Source organism: Uloborus diversus, chromosome 9 (assembly GCF_026930045.1).
Source record: "Uloborus diversus isolate 005 chromosome 9, Udiv.v.3.1, whole genome shotgun sequence".
NCBI classification, from domain to species: Eukaryota; Metazoa; Arthropoda; class Arachnida; order Araneae; family Uloboridae; genus Uloborus; species Uloborus diversus.
The window spans coordinates 56,862,744-56,874,144 of record NC_072739.1 but is presented as its reverse complement, the minus strand read 5'-3'; the positions used below and the strand labels follow the sequence as shown (position 1 = coordinate 56,874,144).

The 11,401-nt window shown below is 35.1% G+C and overlaps 1 protein-coding gene across 2 annotated transcripts in view; it reads right to left on the bottom strand.

The window, feature by feature from the left end:
* Positions 1-8,170: 8,170 nt before the first annotated feature.
* LOC129230088 (uncharacterized) overlaps positions 8,171-11,401 on the bottom strand; it is a 161,731-nt gene continuing 158,500 nt past the window's right edge. Inside the window, exon 14 of one of the 2 annotated variants that reach the window (XM_054864480.1) lies at positions 8,171-9,702. In XM_054864480.1, coding sequence (XP_054720455.1) covers positions 9,422-9,702 — 281 coding nt within the window. In that variant the 3' untranslated portion in view covers positions 8,171-9,421. The remainder of the gene's footprint in view (positions 9,703-11,401) is intronic. The other variant, XM_054864482.1, reaches the window with a different exon arrangement.

Sequence of the window (11,401 nt, the reverse complement as noted above, 5' to 3'; positions counted from 1 at the left end):
TTTCCATAGTTATTGCGAAATTTATTTTTTGAAACCCTTGATATGTCAAAATTTTTGCACAGAAGCAAGTTTCAATTGTCGTTTTTCTTTGGCAATTTTTGTAGTAAAACCAGTTTCAGAGACAATTGCTTTACGTTTTTCATCCCTTTTCTTAAGAATTTTGAGAATAGGGGATTGAGGCAAGGTAATAGGGGATTGTGAGTATGAGGTGTGCTGTAGTTCTTTTAATCTCCGTGTTTCCCACAGTGTTTAGAATCTTTGTGCATTTCTTTCAAACTTGTCTTCCACTTTGAGGACAGGGGGTCTATTTTTTGTCAGTTTTCAAGCGAAAACGGGAAAATGCGTTCATCATTTTCATCATTCTGCTTTTTCAGATCTTACAAAATGACAGCTGAAAACTTTTTGAATGTGGGACGCTACTGATTGAAGATAAAATTGGAATTTTTAAGTGAAAAAACTAAGTTGAAATTGTTGTTCATTTCAAAATCTCGAATTTTTTTCCTGTCCCGAGAGATTCGATATATCGAGGTTGTTCTGTATTTGAAGTTTACAATATTTAGATCAAATGAACACAAGCCCAATGTAAAATATCCCACTGATAGCCAGGAGTGAAATATTTTACAGTAACTCCACTGACTAGAACTCGTTATTTGATTTATAGGTGTGGAATACCAAAAACTCCTTTTTGTATCAGTAAAAACGCCAATTTTATATCAGATCGATCAGTTCTGTATCCCTAAAATTGCCAGTTTGGTATCAGAAAGATCAATATAGTATGAGTAATGTGAATTTTGTATAAGGAAGAGCAGTTTTGCATTCGGTTAACTCTTGGTTTTGTAACAGAAAAACTTGAATGACTTCAGACATTTTTACAGCTTTCATTTCAAAACAGGTAAAGCAACTGAGAAATGAATGACATGAAATTTTACTAATAATTGATAACTGTTCTGTGCACCCTGAAATTACCGTGTACTTACGAATATCAGGATTCAATTTTTACCACCAAATTCTACAAGTGTTATCCAAGATTATGGACCAAGGGGTCATCAGAAGTTTTTAAATCAAACTTTCGTAAACATTTTATTTTGAATCCTCTCGATAGAAGAGAAAAATAGGAACAACCTCAAATACCGGCCTCAATCCAGAACTGCCAACTTTTGAAAATCTAACTTCGTAGCAGAGTTTTGCGTGGTGGAGGGTTGGGAGAGGGGGGACATTTATTAACAAATGTAACAGATGCAATAAATAAGCTATGTTAGTAAAATCCAAAAAGTAACCCCCCCCCCCCCTCCCATTTTAAAAATAGAACGGATATTTAACGAGGTGGGGGGGGTATACGCGGGATTTTTTTTTAAACAATGTGTTTTGCATGTAGTGTCAAGTAGAAGATTGTTCATTTTCACAAGTTAAAAGCGTTACGCATATGAACAAAAAGCAAAAGCTACCTAGCATCAATATGTGTTTAGTCAAGGTGGAAGGAATGAATCTCTTAAATTAGCAAAGTGTTATTTTGCATGATTTTTTAAAAATATTTTATATATGATACTGTGTTTGTTTTACTTCTGTTTTTTTAGAAAAGGAAACCTGCACATGGTGGGGCGGGGGGGGAGGGACTAAAACTCTGAACAGTTTGTTTTTAGTCCTGTCGTTCGTCTAAAAACGTTTTGTTTTTAGTCCTGTCGTTCATCTAAAAACGTTCTGACAAGCATAGTTAAAAATGTTTGGTGTTTTTTTTTTTTTTGAGAGAGAGAGAGAGTGGCAAATGAAACAGTAGTATGATGAGTTCATTTTGTTTATTTTAAAACAAAAGTTTGGACTATTAGTTAGCACAAAAGCATTATTATCTAAATTATTAACAGACCCCGAAGAGTTCCTATTTTTCCTACTTTTTCCTACTTTTTAGAGCTCTCTCCTTATTTTCCTACTTTTTCCTTTCTTTTCCTACTTTTTCTTTCTTTAGTATAGCACTTCTAATTGTGCATTTTTTCTTATTTTTACAATGCCGCGCTGATATTTTTCTGCATGTTTCAATTTTAAAAAGCAAAAGAAACAAGAAAATTCTAAGTTTTTAATTCACTGACGACAGTAATTTCTGTAAGGAACACTGCGGCGCCCGGGTGTTTAAAAGTTAAATATTGGTAAGTGACTTTTATGCCGTTGCGGCGTTTATGATCGACCTTTCTTTTTATCGCCCCGACTTCAGTCCTACTTTTTAGCAAAAAAAATAAACAAACAGATACTGGCCCATTCTGATGCAATTATATATTATTTACCCCTAAATTAGAAGCTTTAATTAAAGTAAAAGGGTCGACTGTCCAAAAAGTGCGGGAAAAGCCAGATTTCCTATTTGCCATTTTTTTGTGTAATTGATTACAAGTGAAATGGAGCTCTATTTAAACAGAAGGGCAATGAAAAACCATAAAAGGAACGTAAGGAAGCAAAAAATGAAAAACCTGTACACTGTACATATTTTATTGATGTTAGTACAAAATAAGAGGCAAAGATAACAGAAATTCGCAAAAACGGATCACTTCAAAAATAATCGCAGAAACCAACTTTTTTCATACATAAATATGATTATTGTTCATTCTAAATCGTAAACATGATAATGAAATTTATCAAATTTCATTTTCTTTCCTTGCAAAGAGTGTATTTGCAAGGGAAAAAAAAAAAAAAACGCGGCAAAACCTAGATGGGCAAAACGTTCCTTATTTTTGGAGAAAAACCGGAAATCAATTTAAATGCGAGATTCAGTTTTTATTTCTTTACATTTTTAAAAGTTGGGGGATAGAACCACAAGCAAATATGTACTATATTTTTTTTTTCTTTTTAATGGGTATTTTCCACTCTGATATATCATCAATATCGAGGAGTTACTCATAATTTTTATGTGCAGCCTTTATGGCAATGCTGCATTTCGGAACATATAAAATTTTTTTATACTCTTACTCTTTTCGGGGTGCGGCAATTATACCGATGCGACGTATCTACTGTAAGTTATTGTACTCAGGGCGCCTGATCAAAGGGTGGGGGTGAAAGAGATATATGCTGGCTTTTGATACCAAATGCTCCCCCCCCCCCTCCACTCTCAATTTCGTGAATAATTTCCGAATGAATATTTTTGTAGTATGATGAGGATCGAACGAAATACATGTCTTCGTTTTTATGCACAGAGAAACATTAGTAACTGATCTTTTGACTTTGATAAAAATGTTATGTTTACCATGCATGTATTTTCCCCCCTTTTTTTCCAGTGACAAATTTTGGAACAAAAAAGAGGTAAAAAATCATCAAACCAATAAAATAATATTCGTTTTCATTGCTTGATTCAAATTAAAACTGGCCCGCCATTCTGATTTTCCCCCGGGAGTGGCTAGCAAAGATGAAGATAATGAATGCATGCTTCGAGAATAGATAAATATATAGGGATAGGAGCAAAGGATGTATACTGAATGCAAATTTTATCTGAAAACAACAAAAACCGCACAAACTTGTATAGTTAAGCATTAATTTGCCAAAGCCAGTGAGGGGAGAAAGTGACCCCACTGACACCCCATAAATGACGTGCCTGAAACAAAAATTTATGTTGAATGCTAAAAGTACACAACATAATACAAACCCTATAGTTTACTTATTTCGTTATTTATTTAGCTTAATTATTTTATTATAAATTTTATGTCCCATATTTAAGAACAAATTTATTTTAGTTCTGCATTTTCAGTATTTTTCCTTTTTCTTCAAATTCAAACATCTGCCCCTGTTTATGCAAGAATGCATGCCAGCTGCTGATTATTTTTAACTAAAACTAATTTAACATTTGCTTTGCTTTTTGTATCACAGTTTATGACAACAGGAGCTGAAAGTGTTAGTACAGTAAAACCTGTAAAGTTGACCACCCTTGTAAGTTGACCACCTGTCTATGTTGACCGTTTTTGTCAGGAACGGAATTAGTCCTATCTCATATAATGAAGGAAAACCTCTGTAACTTGACCACCTCTCTATCTTGACCACCTGTCTATCTTGACCACTAATGTTCGCCAAATTTGATTTGGAGTATTGTAAAAAACCCTTTGTAAGTTGACCACTTGGTTTATTTATTTTTTAACTTTCTTCAGAAAATTATTTTATTTTATTATTTATTTATTTATTATTATTATTATTTTCATAACTTTCTAAGAATGTTGTTAAGGCTTTGATGATAGAACAGCATTTTACTAACTAAACCAGCAGAATAAAGCTTAATGCAGCTCTTTATTCTCCAAACTTGTTTTTCATTTGTTGTTCTATTTGAGATAGTAAAGTAAAGTCTTTTAGTAAAGTGAATAAGTCTTAGTGCTAGTTTTTTTTTTTTTTTTTTCTATTTTTTCTTCAATTTCTAGAGCCGTTAGCCCCTTTAAGGACGCGGGCCTCTTGCACTGCGGGTGGCAGATCTGGGCTTGCTAATGAGTAAAGTTAAATTTTTCTGGTGCAAGGGATTAAGAGATAGGACATTTTGATTTTGCCTTTATAAACTGGGAGAGTCGAGCTTGTTGCTATTTGTGCTATAAGTTTTACATAAAAAGGCTTCAAAAAGAAAGTTAGCTGAACTTGAGATTAATAAAAAGTATGAAATATTAAAATTAACTGAAAATGGAAAAAGCCAGAGAATATTAGCTGGCATATATGGAATTTCTAAAACTGAAGTGTCTAATATAGTTAAAAACAAGGAAAAATTAACAAAATTATTTGAATAGTATTTTTAATTATTGTTCCACTTTCAATAATCTTAAACAATGAAAGTGAGTTGAACAGAAAGTTTAAGGGTGAATTCCTCAAAAAATGAATACGTGGTGCAAGAAATGACAAAAAAAAAATATTACCGCCCTTTATAAGTTGACCACCTGTCTAAGTTGACCACCAAAGTACTGCACCGCGAGTGGTCAACTTACACGGGTTTCACTGTATTTTCAAATGATAAATGGATGCTCTCGAAGGAATGTTTTCGTTTTTGACAAAACAAATCTTTGACAAAAATGGTTTTATTGCACCAAAATATGAGTTTTATTATTATTGTTTTTTTTTTAATTTTATTATTGTATTGTTGAAAAGTGTTTCTTTGATTTGGATTTTATTTTCATATATCCTTGTTTCTACCAGTTTATTTTCCATACTGATGATTGTCAGCTTGTTTCTTTCATTTTGTTTTTGCGATTCGGCCTTTCATTAAAGCCTTTTAATACTTCAAAAGTACTGTTAGTTTATTTTTAAGACATTTTTAAATCAAAAATACTGTTAGTTTATTTTACATTAGAAATAGAATTTACTTTAAATTTGTTTCCTTTTGACGTGTGTGTAGTCCCATCTCTTCCTATTTTTTCCTACTTTTTTAAGCGATTTTTTTCCTACTTTTCCTACTTTTTCAATTTTTGATTCCTTATTTCCTCTTTTTTCCCCCAAAAAACCACTTCGGGGTCTGTATTAATAACATGAACAGTATCTGTAATTCAGTGAGTTACCGCCCTATAGCCAGGGCTAAGGCAGAAATACATTGCCAGCTCAGTCAATTGCAGCCGAGGACTGCAGTTTTGTGCTTATTAACACTCATCAGCCCGGCATAGGAGTGACTGAGCTGGAGGTGGAAAACCTCTTAAGGAAGCCAAGAGTGCCAAACAAACTGGTAGCTAATGTAGAATTAGCACTGACCAGACGAGTGACCGAAGCAATGGTTCAGTTCAACTCGAATATTGCAGGCAGGCAAGGCAGCTATATTCAAGTTGAACCAAACCATTGCTTTGGTCACTCGTCTGGTTAGTGCTAATTCTGCATTAGCTACCAGTTTGTTTGGCACTCTTGGCTTCCTTAAGAGGTTTTCCAACTCCAGCTCAGTCACTCCTATGCCGGGCTGATGAGTGCTAATAAGCATGAAAACTGCAGTCCTCTGCTGGGATTGACTGAGCTGGTGGTGTATTTCAAGTATCTGTAATGATTGAATTTTTTTAAGGTAACAAAAAAAAATTGTAGTTTTTGGACTAGTTTTCATAACGTTGTAGTTCAAAGCTGCAGTGCGTAGAAACTAGTTTTTTCCTAGCAGTTTGCAGCTCTGCTAATATCAATACTCCAAGCGCTAAGTTTATTAAATGATGCATGGGAAGATAATACACCAACATGCATTACCAATTGTTTTTGTAAGTCTGGATTGAACATTTCTCTAGAGGGACTAATCAATGAGGAAGATGAAGAAGTAGACCACTTAGAAAATTTGGAAATGAATAGAGACGAACAAAAAAAGTAAGTTTCTGTTAACGTTGGTGTCATATAAGAAATATTGCTAATCAAGAAGTAGATGCTATAAGATTGCTGAAAAATTATTCCTACACAATAAAAGTAAGCCTGCATCTTTTCTAAAAGTTGATTTGTTACTAACCTTATATGTACATCAGGGGAGTAGCATGGGGAGAATGTTAAGAGACTAAACCGCCCCAAACCTAAAGTTTTAACACTTAATACTGATCTTTGTATGGAAATTTTTCTAAATGTTAAGATCGTTACAGACCCCCCACCCCACCCAAAAAAAAAAAATCCTGCCTGCGCTGGTGATGCACACAAGGTAATATGATAAAATTGGTAATCATTCATGGCTAACAACAGGGGCGGCATTTCATTTGTGGGGGGGGGGGGTCGAGTTTCTTAAATATGTATTACCACAGTGCGGTCCCCAACACACATTAGCTGACGGGAAGTGGTCATAAAATTGGTTTAATATGAATAAAAATTGGTGTTTTATTCACATTGAACCTTTTATTGTGTTAGAATGTGTTTAGAAACAATTAAAATTTTGATTCATTTTCTAATAAGTTATCATACAAAAGATCTCGATAAAAAAAGAGCAGGGAATTGTGTTACTAATGTATCAGTGCCAAGTGTCGTACTGTTTTGCCAGTAGAGCTAAATAGAAAAGATGGTGAAAATGTTCATGCCCTTTAGCATGTATGACTTCATTTGAATTTTTTTGCCCATTGTGCTTCGAAAATAATTTTCTAACCTCCTGAGACAAAAAAAAATCTTTCTCTACTAGCCAAGGGCGCTCATAAAGGGGGGGCAAGTGGGGATTCGCCCCCCCCCCCTCTCCCCTTAGAAATTAGAACTTTCTTGCTTTTAGTATTTTTTTCATTTTAAAAATGTAACAACATTTCTTCTCCAGTCATTAATGAATACGTTAGTAAAAATTTCAAATTTTAATGTCTCGAATCTGTCTTCAATTCGGTCTCCATGCAGAAAATATCCAGTTAAACCATGGGGAAAGTATCTGAGCTCCCTTATTAATTTTACATGTGGGCGCCCTTGCTGCTAGCTAAGCTGATTGGAATAGTTAAAAAATAATTGAAGTAACAAAGTTATGTATGAAAACACTTTTTATATCTTGCTCTACAAAATCACCCAGGCAACTTCAAAAATTGTGAGGTGCTTAATTTTTCATCATTGAATAATCATCTGCATCCAGCTCTGTTATTCGCTGTTCCTATTTTGCAATTTTTTCAGTCAATCATCAAAAAGTATCACTTTTTTCTCAATAGATGGCCCGCCTTTTCTAGTCTACCAATGTCAGGGAATAAGAATTTTTCCAATTAATAACTCATTTAGTAAAAATTAATTTTTTAGAAGCTTTCCACATTGCATGTTCAACGAAGCACGTGCTTTGCCGAAAATTGCAGCAGATTTCAATCCTTTTGCATCTTGAAATAATTTCAATTATTTTGAATGTTTGAGGTTATTTTAACATGTGCTACCCTATACCTACTTATTTTATATTGTATTTTCATTATATATTGATTTCCTTTTTTTTTTTCGGATTTTAGTAATTAAATTTTTGTAGCTACTTTTCTGGTAGAGACTGAAGTATGTATAAAACTTTAAGCAAATTCACTCCTTATTATTTAGTTTTTCCTTAGCAGTATATTTTTCTTGCTACTACCAATTTGCTTACATCTGCAAAAAACACCCATTTCACTTTAAATTTAGTATTTATGTTATTTAGAAGCATAATTTAATAATTCTGTAGCAAGGATATGTCGATGGTGAATCACCTATATACCTCTAGTAAAATCTCCTGTTTTTTTTCCTTCGAAGGTTGGCAAGTATGCATTACATTTCCATTTTGTAATTCGAAAAAAAAAAATATTAAATAAACACATTTTTATAACATTTTTAATAGTTTCTATTTACATAATAAGTTTAAGCTGCAAGAATGATGTGTCAATGATGGCATGATATAGATCATAATGAATTTAGGCATGATAATTATAGGAAACAAATTTCAGATTAAGCAAGAACTGTGTTATCAGGCTCCTGAGCTTTTTGATTCGCTTCTGATGATTTCGATTCCTGTGAAGACCTGTCGTCAAATTTGACTATTACAGGCGACTGGGACCCATTCGAGAGTAAAGGCAACGTGTCTGCTCCCTTTGAGAGAGAGGCTTCTCCAATCTCTGCTGATGTTCGCTTCCTAGAGGGCAGCCATAAGTTAGTCCAGTTTGGTGGTGAGATGTTTTTTTCCTCCTCTTTTGATATGGTTGGGAAGGGAGTTGAAACATTTTCAGTCTTACAGCTAGTGTTTGAATGCAGACTATCCAGCAGTGCAGATGCAATCTGTGATACTTTAAAAGAATGGGGCACATCAAACGGCAACCGATTCTCAGGTGCAATTTTATCTTGAGTACACTCAGCACTAGTATTCGATTTTGTAACAAACGTCTCCAAACATGTATTCAATTCTGAAGGGCCAGATGATGATCTTCTGTGATAAAAACTCTCTGGACGGTCGTTGCCGGAATTCTCTTTCACACCCATTTCATGTTCTGAATGCGTAGTTGATGTTGGAGAAGATGGCCCAGCACTTTTGGACTTCGGGTCTGAATGTGTGTCGGATTTTTTCGATTTAGGAGGGCGAACGTTTATAGTCATAGCAGCTGGATGAGGTATTATTGCACTTGAAGAAGCCTGATTAATCCCTTTTTGGATCATGTCCTTAAAACTACGCTTTTTTGGTCACTTTTTCTGAAGACGAACTGTTCGAGCTTTCTCTACTGGACAATGCCTTGCTATCACTGCTTGACCTATCTACTGGTTTCCATCTTGCTTATTAATTGACAGGAACATGCACCTTGACATTCACAAAACTGAGAGTCCAATCCTTTTTCAGAGTTTTCCTGCACACCAAGTGAAGACTCATTTACCTTGCCTGACGCATTTATGCTTTTTTCATCGCTATTGTCTGAAATCTCGTTTTTCAAACCAAAAGGGGCAGACTTTTGGATATGCTCCTCACCTACTTGTACGGTGGGGTGGGTTTCCTGTTGATCCAAGAAAGTAATCCTTCCTGCAGTATCACAGACATTTCTAGAAGAGGAGGTAGTTTGCTCTTCTGGCAAAGAGACTTTGAGAATCAGAGGACGGTTTGCATCCTGTGGAACAATTCTGGAAGAATGTGAAGTTCTGCATCTTCGTTGCTGACCACGGACAGCATTAGGGCTATCATTTCGGTAACCCCGCGGTTTTCAACTCCAGTGGCACGGTTTCTGTGCATTCTGGGTCGATTGCGATTGATGCTTGCTGTATGGTGGAGGTGGGGGTGTAAGTACAGCTTGATCACGTCTTCGTAAGATGGCGGAGGATCATACAATGGAAGATCAGAACTGCTTTGATGACTAGGAGAATTTTCAGCATCTAAACAATACAAGGGTAATGTTAGTATTACTATTTGCGAAGAATTGCACAAACATGCACGAAAAAGTCTATAATGCTATTTATAAGATTCATACGATTTGTTGCGTAAGCGCAAGAAAATTTGCAATATATGCAATAAATACTGTCACTGTTATTTAAGAAAATATTTAATATCAAAATGCCTACATCAAAATAAAACTCGCAAGTATGATATACAGGATGAGAACAAATGATGGACCAGAATCGAAAAAATGATATTTTCGAAACAACTTACACATATTAACATAAGTGATTCTATGAATGCAAAGAGAAATTATACCCAAGTTTTTTTTTTTCTCAGTTACAAATATTCGATGAGTGAACCTCTTGTAATGCGACAACTACAATTCAGCTCCTTTCACAAATCATGCGATTTCCTTTTACAGGCTTACATACAGAGGCGGATTTACAGATTTTGGGGCCTATTGCAATGCATTTTAGGGTCCGCTGCTGGTCACACCACTTTATAAAATTGGGCCTGTGCTCGGGACTTCAAATTGTCACCCGATAAATTAGTCAAATTCAACCAATGTTAGCCAAATTTTAAATGCCTTCGCCAAAGACAAATTTCAACAAAACAGAGAACAAAGTTAAATTTTAGAAACTATACACAATTGTACCCAAGGCCCGATCAAGCCAAAGTGATGCGCCCATATCCTGGTAAAATATGGTGCCCCTCTCACAAGAAAAGTCACTCATTTTCAACTTAGTAGTCTTGAAAAGGGAAAGAAAGATTGAAATTTATATTTTGATGACCCTAAAATTATGATGCTCAGCTACACGAACCCACAGGACTGTGCCTTAAGCAAGACCTGCTTGTACTTGTGTTCAAAAAATGCAGCATGCACTTAAGATAAATAATACACTTGTTTGGTGGGGTTTATTTTTTGTTGTGGAATTGTTAACAATCTTCTGACATCATTTTCAGGATCGAGGCTTATTATTCTTCTTCTATGGAAATTTTAGAGAATTTCCTTTTCGCCAAAGCAGAGTTTGTTTCGCCGAATTTACGATTTTGTTGCATTTGGCATGATGGCGAATGCTAAGTGCAGGCTTGTAAAACATTTATCATGTGCATTTTTGTGCACAAAAAAACGACTTCATTGCTGATCCCCTACAGATCATCCAAGCAACTACACTGTTAAAACTACAGGTTGCATTCGGCACCTTTCGGGGGTGAAACGCTTGTTCACCAGCGGCACCCAACACGGATCCGAAATGGCACCACTAACTAGGGTGAAAAACAGGCACCTTTTAAAAAATAGACAGCCGGAGTGAAAAGAATGAACCTTCGGAGAGAGAAATGGTACCCTCTGTAGATCCTCTTCCACCCTCCCTCCCCCGTATTGTGTGCGTTTTTGAATACAGTTGTGTATTTTTTTTTTTTTTTTTTTTTTTTAATGTGTTTTGACTCATGATAGTCTACGTTTTGGACACTTTTCACATTGCATGAATTCAGTACTGGAAATGATTAAAACTTGTAATTACAGCCTTTAATCATCTTTCAGAGTTTTCAACATAGTTAAGAAGTGCTCATTGCTTTAATTCATCTGATCGTGCTCTAACTCGGTGTTTCTCAACCTCTTTTGACCCACGGGTCGGTAAAAGCAAATGAAAAACATTGCGGATCTGTGAAATTTTTATCCTTTTGTTAAAAATG